Below are 15,516 nucleotides of genomic sequence, written 5' to 3'. Positions count from 1 at the left end.
TTTTTGCACCATTTACCGCTGAGCTTGACGTAAAAAAAAAACTTTGAATATGAGATTATTATTGCTCTTTCAGCATAATTTGCATATTTATATCAACATTGGATGTCTCAATAATACTTAAGTTATTTTGTTGATCCCTCAGATGTAGCTCAGTTCCACATCATCAGCTCTTCACATGTCTACCCTGAACCCTCAAAAGACATGAACGTTTTTATACACTGCTGTCTCTTCTTTCTTCTTTCCATAGCAACGTAAAATCTCTAAAATACAAATTGCACAAACAACCAAAGCTAATTCTATTTAACTGCACACATTTTGTTTCCACCAATCATGTTGTTAAATGTACTGTGATGCGACCTTTAGAATTCCCTCTGTATTTTTCTGCACGTTTGAGATAAACTATCAGTCTCATATCTCGTCGTCTCACTCTTCTTTGCAGGTTAAGGAGCTCTTGACATCGTTTGGGCCTCTCAAAGCGTTCAATCTTGTGAAGGACAGTGCCACTTCACTGTCAAAAGGTTACGCCTTTTGCGAATACGTAGACGTCAGTGCCACAGACCAGGTAATGGTGTGATCAGGTGACACCCGTATTAGCGGTGGTGTTTGTTACTTTAAGATCTGTGTGTTTTCTCTGTCAGGCAGTTGCTGGGCTCAATGGGATGCAACTGGGCGACAAAAAGCTGATAGTCCAAAGGGCAAGTGTGGGAGCTAAAAACGCCAATCCTGTGAGTCCTTTTATCTTCCTTAAAGATCACAGTAGGAATAGCAGAGGTGTGACAGTGAGCCTGCATGCACAACAGGGAAATAATCAAAAACAAGAAAAGGTTTATTGCCACGGTAAGTTTGTGGAAGTACGTGGACTTTGCCTTGGTGGTTGGTGCATACACACACAAACAAACATATTAAACTGAAATAAGAAATAAACAATAAATACAGAAACAAATATATAGAAAATAGCTGTTTAGCATAAGAAAAAGGAGGCTGAATGGGTTAAGTCCAGAATGCAAAAACTATATAGTACATGCAATGGGCTGATCCAGGATGTAGGTGGAGGCAAAGTGTAGAGACTACATCGGGTGGGGTTAAGAGTCAGTTTCAGTGGGGGTCCTGGGCCTTGGTAATGAGGCTGACTGCCGAGGGGAAGAAACTGTTTGTGTTGTGAGGTTTTGGTCCTGATGGAGTGCAGCGTCCTGCCGCAAGGAAAGGGTTCAAACTGTTTTTGCGTTTTTCCATTACATGGTAGGCCATGCCTCCTTAAATCGCCTCGACTCTACTCGCCTTTTTTGGTTTTCTATTATAAAAAAGGCGTACAGGTCTTGGAGAGACAGCAGATTGCAGGAAGTACATCCTCTGCTGGGCTTTTTTGACAAGGGAGCTGATGTTCAGTTCCTACATGAGGTCCTGGGAGATAATGGAACCCAGGGTGATGGGGGCGGGTGGGGCTGCGTCCTTCCTTAAGTCCACAACCATCTCCACTGTATTCAAAGCGTTTAGCTCTCATTGTTCGGACTTCATCAGGTGGTCAATCTCCCACCTGTAGGCGGTCTCATCCCCACCAGAGATGAGTCCAGTGAGAGCGGTGTCGCCCACGAACTTAAGGAGCGTGACGGACTGGTGACTGGAGGTGCAGCTGTTGCTGTACAGGGAGAAGAGCAGAGGGGAAAGGATGCAGCCTTCAAGGGAACCGGTGCTGATGGTCAGAGAGTCAGAGACATGTTTCCCCAGCTTCATGCCCTGCTTCCGGTCAGAAAGGATGTCTGTAGTCTATGTCAACGTCCTTCCACATCCAGGATTGCTCTGGTTCTGCCGGAAATTCTGCCACTGGGATCGAGTTGCTCTTGGCTCAGACCATGGCACGGTATGGTCCCTGCAACGTGAGGAACTGGATGATGAAGGAGGGGCCTCCCCATGACAATCTTCTTTGTCTTGGAATTTTAAACCCCGGTGGATTTCTGAGGACTATGGTTAACTGCTCCTCAGATCTCTGCAGGGTAAATCCAGACAGCTAGCTAGACTATCTGACCAATCTGAGGATTCTGTTGCACAACACAACATTTGAACCACATTTGTTCGACCAAAACAAGTTCCATCACGAGACTGTTTTGCAGCGGCACCATGGCTCTACTCGGTGCTTAGGCAATTGTGATTGGTTTAGAGAAATGCCAATAAACCAGAGCACGTTTTTCTCCCATCCCGGATTGCTGTGTGGACTAGCCAGACCCTCCTCCTCTGTGCTATGGAGGAAGTCTGTGGTTCACTTGCAGGTGGAGTCAGGCACATCCTGATATTTGCTGTGATTCCTTGTTTTCCTTGAGAAAATAACTGGGAACCCAGAGTTTTTTGAATAACATTTTTCCCAATTAAACCAAACCGTGGTAACAGTCCAAACAACAGCAATGACAGAGAAGGAGAAAGATAGATATTGAGAGTAACATTCAGGAACAAGCCTGTTACATTAAGGCTTATTTACATTTCTGTCTTTATTTGTGCTCGTTTTCTGAAATCTTACAGATACGGACGAAATGGAGCAGTACGTGTGAGCCAATATTTAGAGCAAGACACGACCAATGGACACAACAATGAAATTAGAAAAAAATGACAGAGCTAGGGGAGTTGGTCAGAAAATATAAACATCTATTCTTACTTTGCCCGGGCACAGGGACAAACCGTTACTAGAGAACAGCTGGGAGGAGAATGGACGGGAATTAAATGAGAGTTGGACGGAAATCCATGCCAACGTAAAGGACACGCGGGAGCATGTTGGCAGTGACGGTGACATCGCTTGAATTGTGTGTGTGTGTGTGTGTGTGTGTGTGTGTGTGTGTGTGCACTGAAGTGCATTATGTTATGCTAAATGGAATATAGCCATCAGTAATTAAATTTGTACTTGTATTTCTACTACTGTGACAAATGTCTGCTGTTAAAAACACCTTCTAGTATAAAACTCTAAACAAATAAGATCCTCTCTGGAGCGTCTCCATTTAACAATGTAAAGACTCCCGGTGGCAGATGGTGGGAGTTACAGGTCAATGGAAAAAACGACTTCCAACATGTTTGTCTTCTGATGGGAGGCCAAAGATCGAGTAACAGGCAGAGGGGGGGGAGGGGAGGGGGCAGGAAACCACAGGCTTTGTGGAAAATACATTTGTCATAATACTAAGGCTGAGAGTCTGGAGCTTTTTTTTGTTGTGAAAAACAAGCCGAAGCTGATGTATACAACATCTCCTCCCCCCCCCCCAGACCTCCATCATAGAGACCCCTGTGACGCTGCAGGTCCCCGGGCTTCAGAGGCTGCAGAACTCTGGCATACCCACGGAGGTGCTGTGCCTTCTCAACATGGTGATGCCCGAGGAGCTGGTGGACGACGACGACTACGAGGAGATCTTGGAAGACATCCGCGAGGAGTGCTGCAAGTACGGCAGCGTCCGCTCCATCGAGATCCCCCGACCCGTCGCCGGTGTGGAAGTCCCCGGCTGTGGAAAGGTACAAGTTTGGACTTCATTGTTTTCATAAAACACAGATTATGTTAAGATTAATTACACAAAGCCAGTTCTGTTTGGCCTTTGCTTTAAACTCTGGAAAAACATAGTGGAAAATGTCAAAGTTCTGCTTGATTACACACCAAAAACAGTTCCCCAATAAAGTAATACGTGCAGTAAAATTATATACCGTAATTCCTAAAATAAAAAATGGTGCTCAAATAACCGCCGGGCCTCTGATAGTGGGGGTGGGTGTGGTCAACAAGGACAAATAAAGGGAAAAATGAGTGTGGATAATCTCCTAAATGCCTTTCATATAATGTGCATTCAAGTTTATCATAATCTACATTTCTACCCATTTAATTTAACAGATTAGTCATGCTTTTTTCCACAGTTTGTTTTTCTGGATTACGGTATTGGTACTCATGTCAAGTACTATGTATGTGTTACTCAGCACAGTGTAGTAACGTACAGGTGCCAATAGATGGCAGTAGCTACATTGGCTGTAACACGGGTCTTATATAGTGCTAGTGACAGACTTTTCAACAACTTAAACAAACAAACTTGAGGAGTATTCTGACACCAAATTCGCCCTTCTGGCTGTGGTTGCATGGTGATATTTTGCGAATGTTTCTTAAAAAATGAATGCTCTCTATCCACTGGAACACTATGGCTTTTAATTTAAAACGGTTTATTTAAAACAGTTATACTTATCAAATAAAAATAAAGGCCTGCCTCTAACAAAAGCCTGCTTCAAATAAAAGCCAGGTACCTTCTGCAGTTGAGGTAAATAAAGGCCCCGGCTTTTATTTGAGGAATTACGGTACTATAGGCCATGCCAAGTCTAAAATCTACTAGCAACCACAGGTCCTAACATTTGTGTCTTTGTGAAGCTAGAAATGTCTGCTCAGTTAACGTTTCTATTGCCATTTAAAACAAGTGCTAGTAGAGTTTTCAAACTAAAATGGTTCTGCTATTGTGTACATGTTCATATTGTATCCTTTTTTTTAAACCTGTAGCTTTCATGACAACTTTTGAAGCTGTAGCCCTGTTTGGGACTGTCTCATAAACTGCATGGGACACAGTCCTAGATGTACAGTGGCTTGAGAAGGTTTACACACCCATCCTGAAGTTGATTAAAAAGAGGAATAAAAAAACATCTTTTGGAAATTGATCTTAATGCCTTTAATAAAAAAAAATAGGAAAATCCAACTGTTTAAGTACACAAATTTTCTTTGTGAATGAATAATGTATTGTAAATAAATAAATATTCTTTGTTAAAATACAGGGGGCAGAAGTATACACACCCCAAGGGGCCAAGGGAACTTTATCAGGATGCATAGTATCCTGATCCATGAAATAACTGGCCTTTAAAAATAAAAATCTGCCTGCCTCTATGGGAATTTAACATTAATTACAAAGATAATTGGTGTCCTTAAAAGGTTGGATTTTCGTAAATATTTAGATTTTCTTCTATTCCTCTTTTTAATCAACTTTAGCATGGGTGTGTAAACGTTCCCAAGCCACTGTATCTCACGGAAAGCTGCTGTGTGCTTAAGTTAACCACTAATGGCATTTTTCCATTAATGGTACCTGCTCGATTCGGCTCGACTTGCAGAGTAGGACCACCTCATGAGTCGAGCGTGGCTGGTCGTCATATTACCTAATGCGACACACACACACACACACACACACACACACACACACACAGACAGAACGTTGAAGGTGTGTTGCTTTTGATTCTCGGCATGCGGCTGTTGCCACAGCCAGAAGACAAATTAGTTTCAAAAGAAGCTGGAGGCAGCTAAACTATTTAAACGCGTCTGTTGCTAGTGTCTAAGTGTCTAAGTGTAAGTCAATGATGGCGCAGTGAATAGTGACAATTCTCTCCGACCAATCAGTAATCTGCAGGTTTTCACATCGCCTTTTGGTATCGCCTCAGCTCGCTTGGAACCTCGACTGAAGGTAGTACTACAAAAAGTACTTGTTGGCAGGTACCAGGGACTTTTTTTTTGTAATAAAAAGGCGAGTCGAGTAGATACCATGCAGTGGAAAAACGCCATAACATAACCAGATACCAACCAACCAGTTGGTCTCCATCCTTGAAGTCTTCACTCTTGTGAAACCTTTCTAAATCTTTTTTTTTCTTCAATTTTCTTGAAAAAAGAAATACAAAAATTTTGAAAATAAATACTAATCCACCCGTCCTTCCTTCCTTCCTACCTCCACACATCCACCGGGCTGCCAGACATAGCAAAACTACAGATAACAAACATGTAAACAAGTAAGTTAGACAGAGGAGTGAAGGAACTAGAAAATATTCACATTAAAGAAGCTGGAATTAGAGAATTTTTCCTTATTGGTCGATTTTCCCAATAGTTTGCGATTAATGTAAAAGCTGGCAACCTTTGCAGCTCTACATGTTTCTTACAGACCAGTTCAGGGAAAAGGCTGTGTGCGGCTTTATTAACAGAGCTGGGGAAGTTAACCATAGGTGTATTTGTCAAAATCTCACTCTTGTGTCATTTGTCGAAGTTTGTATTTGCGTGTGGAGTCAGAATCAGTACCAGAGAGAATGGTACCAGTGTGTGTTCTGTTAAATTGATACAGCATAGTATCGCAATATTTTTAGTGACAATACTGTATCGATACACAGGCGCCAAGTATTGATCTTTATTTATTATATATGTGTTGGCCAGTTTGTCTGCTTGACAATCCCATTTTGCAACAAAAAAAATTGAAGTAATATGAACAAACAGAGAAATGTATCTTTTAAAAAAGAAGTTGGAAAAAAGGTTATAAATTGCAATATATCGCAGAATTTTGCAATACTGTTTAAAATCGCAATAATGTCGTATCATGGCATAAGTATCGTGATGATATGGTATCGTATCGGGAGGCGTCTGGTCATTCCCGCCCCTAATTATAATAAGGTGAAGAAAATAACTTGCACGGCCAAGCGACCCAAAGGTGAGAGTAATGCTTTATTGTTTTGTCGCACAATGTTTTAATTTTACAGAAGACGAGAAGAAATAAGATTTCAAGGATGAAGGCGAACTGGTTTGTTTGACAAATGTCCGTGGGGTTAAGTGTCCCCCCCCTCCAGTAAGGAGCAGAGCACAGCCGCTTCTCTAACTCTTTCTTAGGGAAACATCCAAGACGGAGACACACATTTTGTGGACGGACCCAACGTTTAATGACGTTTCCACAAATGTAAAGAAGCTCTGAATGAGCGTAACATCTGAGATCCTCCTCATCTTCATACCGTTTAGGAACCAACGGACTGTTGTTGTTTTTCCCTCCAGATCTTTGTGGAGTACGTTTCTGCTGCAGACTGTCAGAAGGCCATGCAAGCTCTCACCGGCCGCAAGTTTGCCAACAGAGTGGTGGTCACCAAATACTACGACCCGGACATGTATCACAGACACGAGTTCTGAACGCACAGACGGGTCCTCCTTTCTGTTGGTGAGCTCGGGTCGAGTCCAGTCCTGTTTCTTTACTCCTCTGAATGTTGTGAAAAGACTCGTTTTCTGACATCATCTACTTAAACTGGACTGCAGTGTGTGTTTCCTCATCGAATATCTAACTCCCAGCTTTAGCTTCAACACCCACACCGTGAACTGATCTCCTTCTGAATTTCAAAAGATATTGTAGTGTCCATAACATTGGTAGAAGAATGAATGCGACATGTATCTAACCTAGACTAATACTGGCTGACGATGCCAGAGTAGCTGTCTGATCGAGTATGCACTACATGAGAAAAAAACCTGTCAAATGTTAAGATTTCCCTCCTGAGCACAAACGTTCATTTCTCTGTTTTAGATTGGCTTAGCCGCTGTAAATGATGTGGCTCTGAGACAAAAAAGTCTTTATTTATTTATTTATTTGTTTTTCCAAAGTCCTATTTTCATCCATACGCCAATTATTAATGTCCATTAATATGTATGATGATTTTACCCCCACTGCTCACTTTTTGTTGTCAGAACGGCCTCAAATATTGCAAAAATGAAATATTAACATCTAAAAGATCGGCCATGTACACTTGAAGCGACATGCTTTGTGCCAAATACGATCATTTTCTTAATTGCGAATGTTTTATCTCTTAATATACCCATGAACAGCGTATAGAAAATCTTTGAAAATACATATGTTAGTCCCAAAAATCTTTTTCCGACATAGCAGCATTAACTAAGGGGGCGGGGCTTATTTAATGTTGTGTCCATCTAGCAACTGTCCGCAAGAAGTTGTCAACATGAGAAAAACAAAATCAATCTGTCCTAATGGTCTCATTGAAAAACTAAAGCAGATTATGTAAATATTAGGAAATGCACCTTTACGTTTTGTAGATGGCATTGTTTTAACCCTCATGTTGTCCTTGGGTCAGACTGACCCGTTTTCAATTCTTTTTTTTTCTCACGAAAAATGGGCCGTCGAAATAAGCGCTGAAAATGTCAACATTAAAGATATCAAAAAACTCACCCACGACATTGAAAACGTGACAAAAATGTGGGAAAAAGCGATAATAACGTTGAAAAAACATCATTTTTTTGTGGTTGACGGGATGACAACACAAGCTTTATTGTTTGTTTGATCTGTTAAAAAAAACAAAAAGTAAATAATAATAATAATAATAATAATAATAAAAAAATTTAATAACTTTTATCTGCTTGAAAAGTATAGGCACAAATATCCAGACAATTTTGTCCGACATTGGGATGTGAGAAAATATGCATTTTAATGTCAACTGGTTTGCACATATGCAGCAAACAATATGTTCTGTTTCAAGGTAAACAAATAGCATTTTAGTGTTATAGTAAGTTTAACATATCAACTTATAATAAACAGTATTTTCTATGTTTTTGGACCTTTAAAAACACGTTGAGTTGGTTCACTCCCTGAATAAATGCTTGCCTCCACCGTCAGCCTGCCTGTGTGGCCGTCTTCTTCTGGAAGCAGCTGATTGCATCGGCTGTAAGTGGAAATATATATATATATATATATATATATATATATATATATATATAACTGTATTCAATGTGGGGAAATAATACAAACATGTATTCAAATTCTTAACTTTGTCTTCACAGATGTTCCTCCATTTTCATTTAGTTGGTAACATATTGTATCTGTATTTTTATACACTGTTCAAACACCTGTCGCCGTGTAATGCATTGTAGCTATGCAATAAATACTACTCTATGAATTTACACCCTTGGCTGTGGATAAGCTGTATTATATATCATATACACCACCGTTGCTTTTACATGATGATGTTATGGTGACGCTTTACAAAAAAAAGGTTTTCTGTTTTTTCAAAGGGTAGTTACCCTTTTTCCGAAGGGTAGTTACCCTTTCAGAAGGTAACCAATGATTATTACCCGTTTTCAGAAGGTTTATACTGTTTATCAGAAGGGTAGTTACCCGTTTTCAGAAGGTTACAAATGATTAGTTACCCTTTTTCAGGGTAGTTACTTGTTTATCAGAGGTAGTACCCGTTTTCAGAAGGGTAGTTACTAGTTTATCATAAGGGTAGTTACCCTTTTCAGAGGTAGTTACTGTTATCAGAAGGTAGTTCCCGTTTTCAGAAGGGTATTACTGTTTACAGAAGGGTATTCCCGTTCAGAAGTTAGTTACTGTTTTCAAAGGTAGTTACCCGTTCGAGGGTACCATGATTAGTTACCCTTTTCAGAAGGGTAGTTACTGTTTTATCAGAGGGTAGTTACCAGTTTTCAGAAGGGTAGTTCCCTTTTTTCAGAAGGTATTTACCTGTTTTCAGAAGGGTAGTTACCTGTTTCAGAAGGTAGTTACCCTTTTCAGAGAGGTATTTACCCTTTTCAGAAGGGTTATTCCTTTTTCAGAAGGGTATTACCCGTTTTCAGAGAGTAGTTACCCTTTTTCAGAGGTGTAGTTACCCTTTTCCGAAGGTAGTTACCCGTTTTTCCGAAGGGTAGTTACCCTTTTCCGAAGGTGTTTTGTCCGAGGTATACCCTTTTTTCAGAGGATAGTTCCCATTTCAGAAGGGTAACCATGATTATTACCCTATTTCGAAGGTTGTTTACCCTTTTTTTGAAGGGTACAAATGATTACTACCCTTTTTCAAAAGGTAGTTACTCTTTCAAAAGGTATTACGTTTTTCAAAAGGGTAGTGACTGTTTTTCAGAAGGGTAGTTATTTCCTTTTTTGTGTACCTCATTGCCAAATGTGTTTTATTTTGAAGGATTTTACCAGAATTTAATATTAAGGATTATCAATTATTAACCAATACTACTTTTTGAATGTTTTCTCTACTTACATTTACAAACTTTGCTGCCAGTGTAATATTTAAAAAAATGCTTTTGATTGTTTAATTTTGAAAGGTTGTACCGGATGTGACAGTATGTCTGTTACATTTGCCTTTAGTGTTTTAAATAAGTGTCCACTGCGCCCTCCAGTGGCCACAGTGAACAGCTGCAATACAACATTATTGGTCAGTGTTAATCAATCAAGATGTACAAATATTTATGATGCGCTTATTACAAATAACAAGAATAACAATATTTGTTAAAAAAAAAACGCCTAACATGCCTAGTTGACATGAATGCATGTAGAATGTGTTTTCACTTCCCTCCATTGGTCATATTGAGGAAAAGTTCTTCCAGGCATGACATGAAAGTCAGCTACGAAATCATAGTAAAGAATAATAAATATAAGTGAGCGAACTACTGCAATCAGAAATTAATAAAATGAATTGATGAAGGATTTTCTTACCGTGTTCACAGTTAGAGACTTCACATGTATTATAGATATTTATTCTCACTATCGATCTTAAGGAGTATTAATATGGTTATTAATAGGCATCTTATTACAAATATTAACAGTATCGTCACTTATAATATACATGTTGTCATCAAACAGTTTGAACCTCAGCATCATCCCATGTCTGACCATATCCAGCCTGCAGTGAATCCTGTGTGCTGCCCTCCGGTGGTCGCAGTGAGTAACTGCAACACTCCGTTTAACCTGTGTCCAGTCTCCCAGTGTAATCCTGGATTGGTTAATATGGTTTGATAACATGACAAATACAATTGATTGGTAATAATGCAGTACAGTAACTACCTGGGGGGGGATATATTTTTTTGTTCACTGAGTATGACAAGAGTTCTAGCTTTCAGTTTTACCCTAGTAGTTTATTTTTAAACTAATTTGATCTTTAGTCAAAGCCAATCAATCTTTTTTAAGCTGATTATCTTTGTAAAACAATACATGTCAGCTTTACAAGGTTTTTATTTTTTTATTTCATTTACTGCTGTACTACACTATGTATTTTGTTGCACTATATTACTACTTTTTACCTCATATTTTATATCCCATACCATATTATACTATATCATACTATAATAAGTTTATTATAATATTTGCATTATATCTATTTATGAGTATCAATACTACTACTGTTATATAGTATTCTTGTGTAGCTGTCATAGTGCATGTCACTTCACTTTAGACAGTATTGCAATATAAGTACTGATTTTGCCAGTGTTTTGGGTACTATGCTTACCTTTTTTTTAAATTTGGAGTTTAATGGCTGTTTTATAGGTTCTATTTTTTTCTATCTTTTCTCATTTTATGTACCTCTAATTATTTATGTTCTACTTTTCTCTATTCATCTGCAGTTTTTTGTCATTGTGCTGCTTCAACACTCTGAGTCAATGAAAGACTATCTTATCTTACTTTCTTTTTATCACATTGGTCATGTTATTGGTTACTTGCTTCATATCGTTTTACATATCGTATTTTTATTGTTCTAAAGCAAAAGCCAAACTGTTGACTTTATTTTGTAGGTTTTGACCGGATGTTGTTTGGTGATGTCGCGTCAAATGACATTTCCATGACGACAGAGACACAAGCTCCGTGTTTGACAGATGTTCGTGTTCGGGATCAACCGCTTCATTCAAAGCCGAGTACCGGAGGAGGGAGAGCGGACTGCGTTTGGATTACTCACCGGCGAAGGACTGAAACATGTCGGGAGAAAAGGCAACGAGCCCCTGTAACAAATTCCAAGCCAACATTTTTAACAAAAGTAAATGTCAAAACTGCTTCAAGTCCCGGGAGCTGCATCTGTTGACCGACCATGACATGGAGCAGGTAGCGTTGACGTTTAACTTTTGTTCATGTGTTAATGTGACTGTTGGTTCATTTTAAGGGTGACTTGTGGTCTTCATGCATTTGTCCTGAAATTATTAATAGAAAAAAGACATTTTTTTCACACTAAGAAAACACTTTTGTGAATATTCGACGTCGCGGTCAGCTCCTGTTATTAGGATCCTGAAGTGACCGGATGTTAACGTTAGCTAGCGTTAGCTAGCTAGTTTTCTTAACGGTAAAATAAGGCATTGTAAATCCAGCGTTGTTTTAAAGTCGGAAAACAGTCAAATATAAAACGTCAACATCATAAAAAAAAAAAAAAATTCATAAAAAAAATAAAAACAGCTTAATTGTAGCTATCGGCAAGTATGTAGTGTAAAATATTAGGTTAAGTTAGAGACTGTACAGAAATGCAGGGGAGGTCAGGTATGTTTGATAAAGTTTTTAATTTATATATTTAAAAAAATGTAATACAAAAAACCTGAATAAAATAGTTGCAAATGATGGTTCTGGAGTGCACAGTGTGTCATAAAGAGACACAAATCGTGTTTATTAGGGATTTATTATTGCAGTTAATACTTATAGTATCACTACCAAGTGTCATTTTCGTCTTCATTATAGCAAAGGATAAATTAAAGTTAAATGTGTCAAATAAGTAAAACCTTTTAATAATTGCTGTCAATTTTTCCCATTGAAGTTGGGATGTTGTGTGATCATTTGTTAAACTTTTTCCGAGCAATATTCAATTGAATACACCACAAATACAAGATATTGAATGTCCAAACTTGTAAACTGCATTGATCTGTATTTTTTTTGTGTGCAAATGTTCACTCATTTTGGATTTGATGCCTGTTTAGGCCTGTACGTTTTACACAACGTCCCAACTTCATTGGAATTGGGGTTTTGTAGAAAAGTTAGCTTTTTACTGGATATATGACAAAACAATGAATCAAATATCCACATTTCTCAATCCACCTATTGGAGAAAAGGTTCGGCAGAACGGGCTTCCATTTGTTTGGTGCTCACAAAAAGTGCCAATGAACCTGCTCCCGGCCTCTGAAAACCGTGTTCCTGTAGGTCTGTCACGTGGAGGTGATGCAAAGAGTCGATCATGACGGCTTCCTGCATGCCTCACATTTTTAAAATCTGTTATTACTCCCTGTCCCCCTGCCTGGTTTCACTGTGCCCTGTAATTTCAGCGCTATAGCTCAACCTGCGAACACCACACATGGTATTAAGTCGCTGTGCTTTTTTAAAAACATATTGTGAAATATTACATACTGTGTGCATATTGCTTTGATAGAAAAGTCTGCAGTCAGCAATATTACAGCACCGACAGCTTCTAGCTTGTAGAGCTGGAACAAGAAGGTGATAAATCGATGAGTCAACTAAAAACAATAATGAAAGTAATCGTTAGTTGCAGCCCAGATTGCTGAGCATGATGATACTTTATTTTGCCACCCAAAGAGATTTGGTCCCACCTGAAAAGAGATGTTTTTTACTTTTTTACTTTAAGATTGAAGGGGTCTGGAGTTAACAGTGTGGAGGGATTGAAACGTTTGCCACAAAGGTGCATTACATGTTCTGTCATATAAATTGGAAAGGCGGCTTGGCTTTTAGCGCTTTAATGCAGTTAAAAACAGTTTTGCTTTAGTGTTGGATGTCGGAGGAAATAAAACGGGGAGTAGATTCCAGTTTGCATAATCGAGTTCTAGTGTACATTTTAATACAGTATGCATCTGGGCAGCAAGTACCAATTATTCTCATCGGTGATTAATCTGAAGGTATTTTACACGTCATAAAATAGTCAAAAAGGAAACTCCTCACAGTTTCGGTTACCTGACAGGGACGTCCACAAATGTTTTGTTTTTATAGCTTGGCTGATACTGATATCAGTACGTGATATTATAAAACATCTTTTTTTCACAAACACATACCATAATAAACAATTTCATACAGATCCCTTAGATATACAGTATGTATATATATATATATATATATATTATTTATTTTTTTTGGAGAAATGTGACCAAGAGACTGTGCATACCAAGCAGAACATTTTACAGGTAAAGTTATTAATTTGCCAGTGGACAAATTATGTGAACGTGAAATTAACTCAAAACATTGCTTGTTGCTTGGATTATGACGTGTTTTCAGTCCATCACTCCAACACCTAAAGGTGATCAATTAAGGTATCTGTTTACTATCACACAAGACAAAGGACCAGCATGACATCCTCACAGTTGAGAAGCAGGAACTAGGAAAAAAAAAGCCTATAACAAGCAATGGATTATAAAAACAGATGCTAATTCAATTGACTAATCCATCAATCGACAAATTGTTTTAGCTCTACACACCAGTCAGGTGATCCCAGCCAGTGGTTCAACACCTTAGAGGCGATCCGAATGCTAACTCTTTACTCTTAACTCTAACTCTTAACACTGTCCCCCGTGACTTGCAGGCAAAACCCATCTATGCAGGCTGGCTGTGTTTGGCTCCTGAGGGGACAGACTTTGACAATCCGATGCAGAGGTCAAGGGTAAGACATGATCCAAACTGAGCTGAAATCCACACCTTTATTTTCTAGTTCTTTATTGTGATCCCCCCCCAAGAAAAATGGCGCTGTGGTGATTTGATTGGGTGTGTCTTAATGTCAGAAATGGCAGCGGCGCTTCTTTATCCTGTACGAAGACGGCAGCCTGAGCTTCGCCCTGGACGAACTGGTAAGAAACCGCTCCGACACAAAAATACACAAGGCAGCAGTGTACAGCCAACCCTGTTCTGCACATCTGCATTTACAGTAATGTCGGGATCAAGCAGGCATCTTTAGGCCAGATGTCGCATGCAGAACCACAGCAGATGATTTGGGCTTAGTCTTTCCTCTAATGCACACCCCCCCCCCCCCCCCCCCCCCCCCCCCCCCCTTCTCGCTGTGATCCCTTCAAATCTCTTTCATTGCACACTTAACACCACAAACTACTCTCTGTTGAACTGTCAGTCATCTGCGTTCTGGTGATCAGTCCTTTCAGTAAGCCAGATTCCGTAACTAGCTCTCCAACCTCTCCTCTGATTCCCCTCCAGCCGAGCACTTTGCCACAGGGGACAGTGAACATGAATCTGTGTGCAGACGTCACTGATGCAGAGCCCAGGACGGGACAGAGAAATGCACTCTGCATCGCCACGCCGGAGCAGGAAATATTCATTCGTGGTGACAATAAAGAGATCATTAATGGGTTGGTATAAAACTGTAGAGAAATTACAGGAGCGGTAAGTAATAAGGTTTCCCTGGAACTAATGCATAGTCTCGGCTGGTTCTGTCTTTGTTTCCCAGGTGGAGTGAACAGCTTGTGGTCTATCTACAGACTAACAAGCAAAATCAGAAGAAAAAACGCAAAGTGGAACCTGTTACCTCGCAGGTAGCAAAGCAAACGTCCATCATATGCTTCAGTACATTTAAGCACACAGCTGTAGGACCAAATGATGACTCGGCGAACTGCCGGTCTGATTGCTGTTGAATTCAACATAGATAATCAAAGTCCTCAGAGGATGAATCTCGATGTTTTTGGCAACCCCTAACCTTGCATCTTGGATCACCAAAGTTTTTACATTTCACATTGAGGGGAACATGAATATCTGTTCTAAATTCCATGGCTATCCATACAATAGTTATTGAGACATTTCACCTCCAAAACTCAAAAAGTCAGAAGATTACCAAAATCAGTAGGATTCATTCCCTGGGCACCACGAATGTCTGCTTAAAATTAAATTGCATTCCATTACTGGTGGAAGAAGTATTCAGGCCCTTAAGTAAAAGTGCTAATACCAAATTGTAAAAATACTGTGTTACAAGTAAAAGTCCTGCATTGCAAATGTTACTTAAAAGGTGCTCTAAGCGATGTTGGGTGACGTTACT

The 15,516-nt window shown here is 39.4% G+C and overlaps 2 protein-coding genes across 3 annotated transcripts in view; both read left to right on the top strand.

The window, feature by feature from the left end:
* The window catches only part of LOC116702699 (splicing factor U2AF 65 kDa subunit), a 50,795-nt gene extending 42,250 nt beyond the window's left edge, over positions 1-8,545 (top strand). The window contains exons 8-11 of one of the 2 annotated variants that reach the window (XM_032537063.1): positions 440-562; positions 639-725; positions 3,241-3,483; positions 6,785-8,545. In XM_032537063.1, coding sequence (XP_032392954.1) covers positions 440-562; positions 639-725; positions 3,241-3,483; positions 6,785-6,916 — 585 coding nt within the window. In that variant the 3' untranslated portion in view covers positions 6,917-8,545. The remainder of the gene's footprint in view (positions 1-439; positions 563-638; positions 726-3,240; positions 3,484-6,784) is intronic. The other variant, XM_032537064.1, reaches the window with a different exon arrangement.
* A 2,798-nt stretch (positions 8,546-11,343) lies between these two features.
* The window catches only part of LOC116702687 (myosin phosphatase Rho-interacting protein), a 27,343-nt gene continuing 23,170 nt past the window's right edge, over positions 11,344-15,516 (top strand). Inside the window, exons 1-5 of the mRNA XM_032537041.1 lie at positions 11,344-11,603; positions 14,065-14,142; positions 14,261-14,326; positions 14,685-14,836; positions 14,935-15,019. Of these exons, the coding sequence (XP_032392932.1) occupies positions 11,478-11,603; positions 14,065-14,142; positions 14,261-14,326; positions 14,685-14,836; positions 14,935-15,019 (507 nt within the window). The 5' untranslated portion in view covers positions 11,344-11,477. The remainder of the gene's footprint in view (positions 11,604-14,064; positions 14,143-14,260; positions 14,327-14,684; positions 14,837-14,934; positions 15,020-15,516) is intronic.

Source organism: Etheostoma spectabile, chromosome 15, assembly GCF_008692095.1.
Source record: "Etheostoma spectabile isolate EspeVRDwgs_2016 chromosome 15, UIUC_Espe_1.0, whole genome shotgun sequence".
Lineage (NCBI taxonomy): Eukaryota > Metazoa > Chordata > Actinopteri > Perciformes > Percidae > Etheostoma > Etheostoma spectabile.
This window is presented reverse-complemented; position numbering and strand designations above follow the sequence as displayed.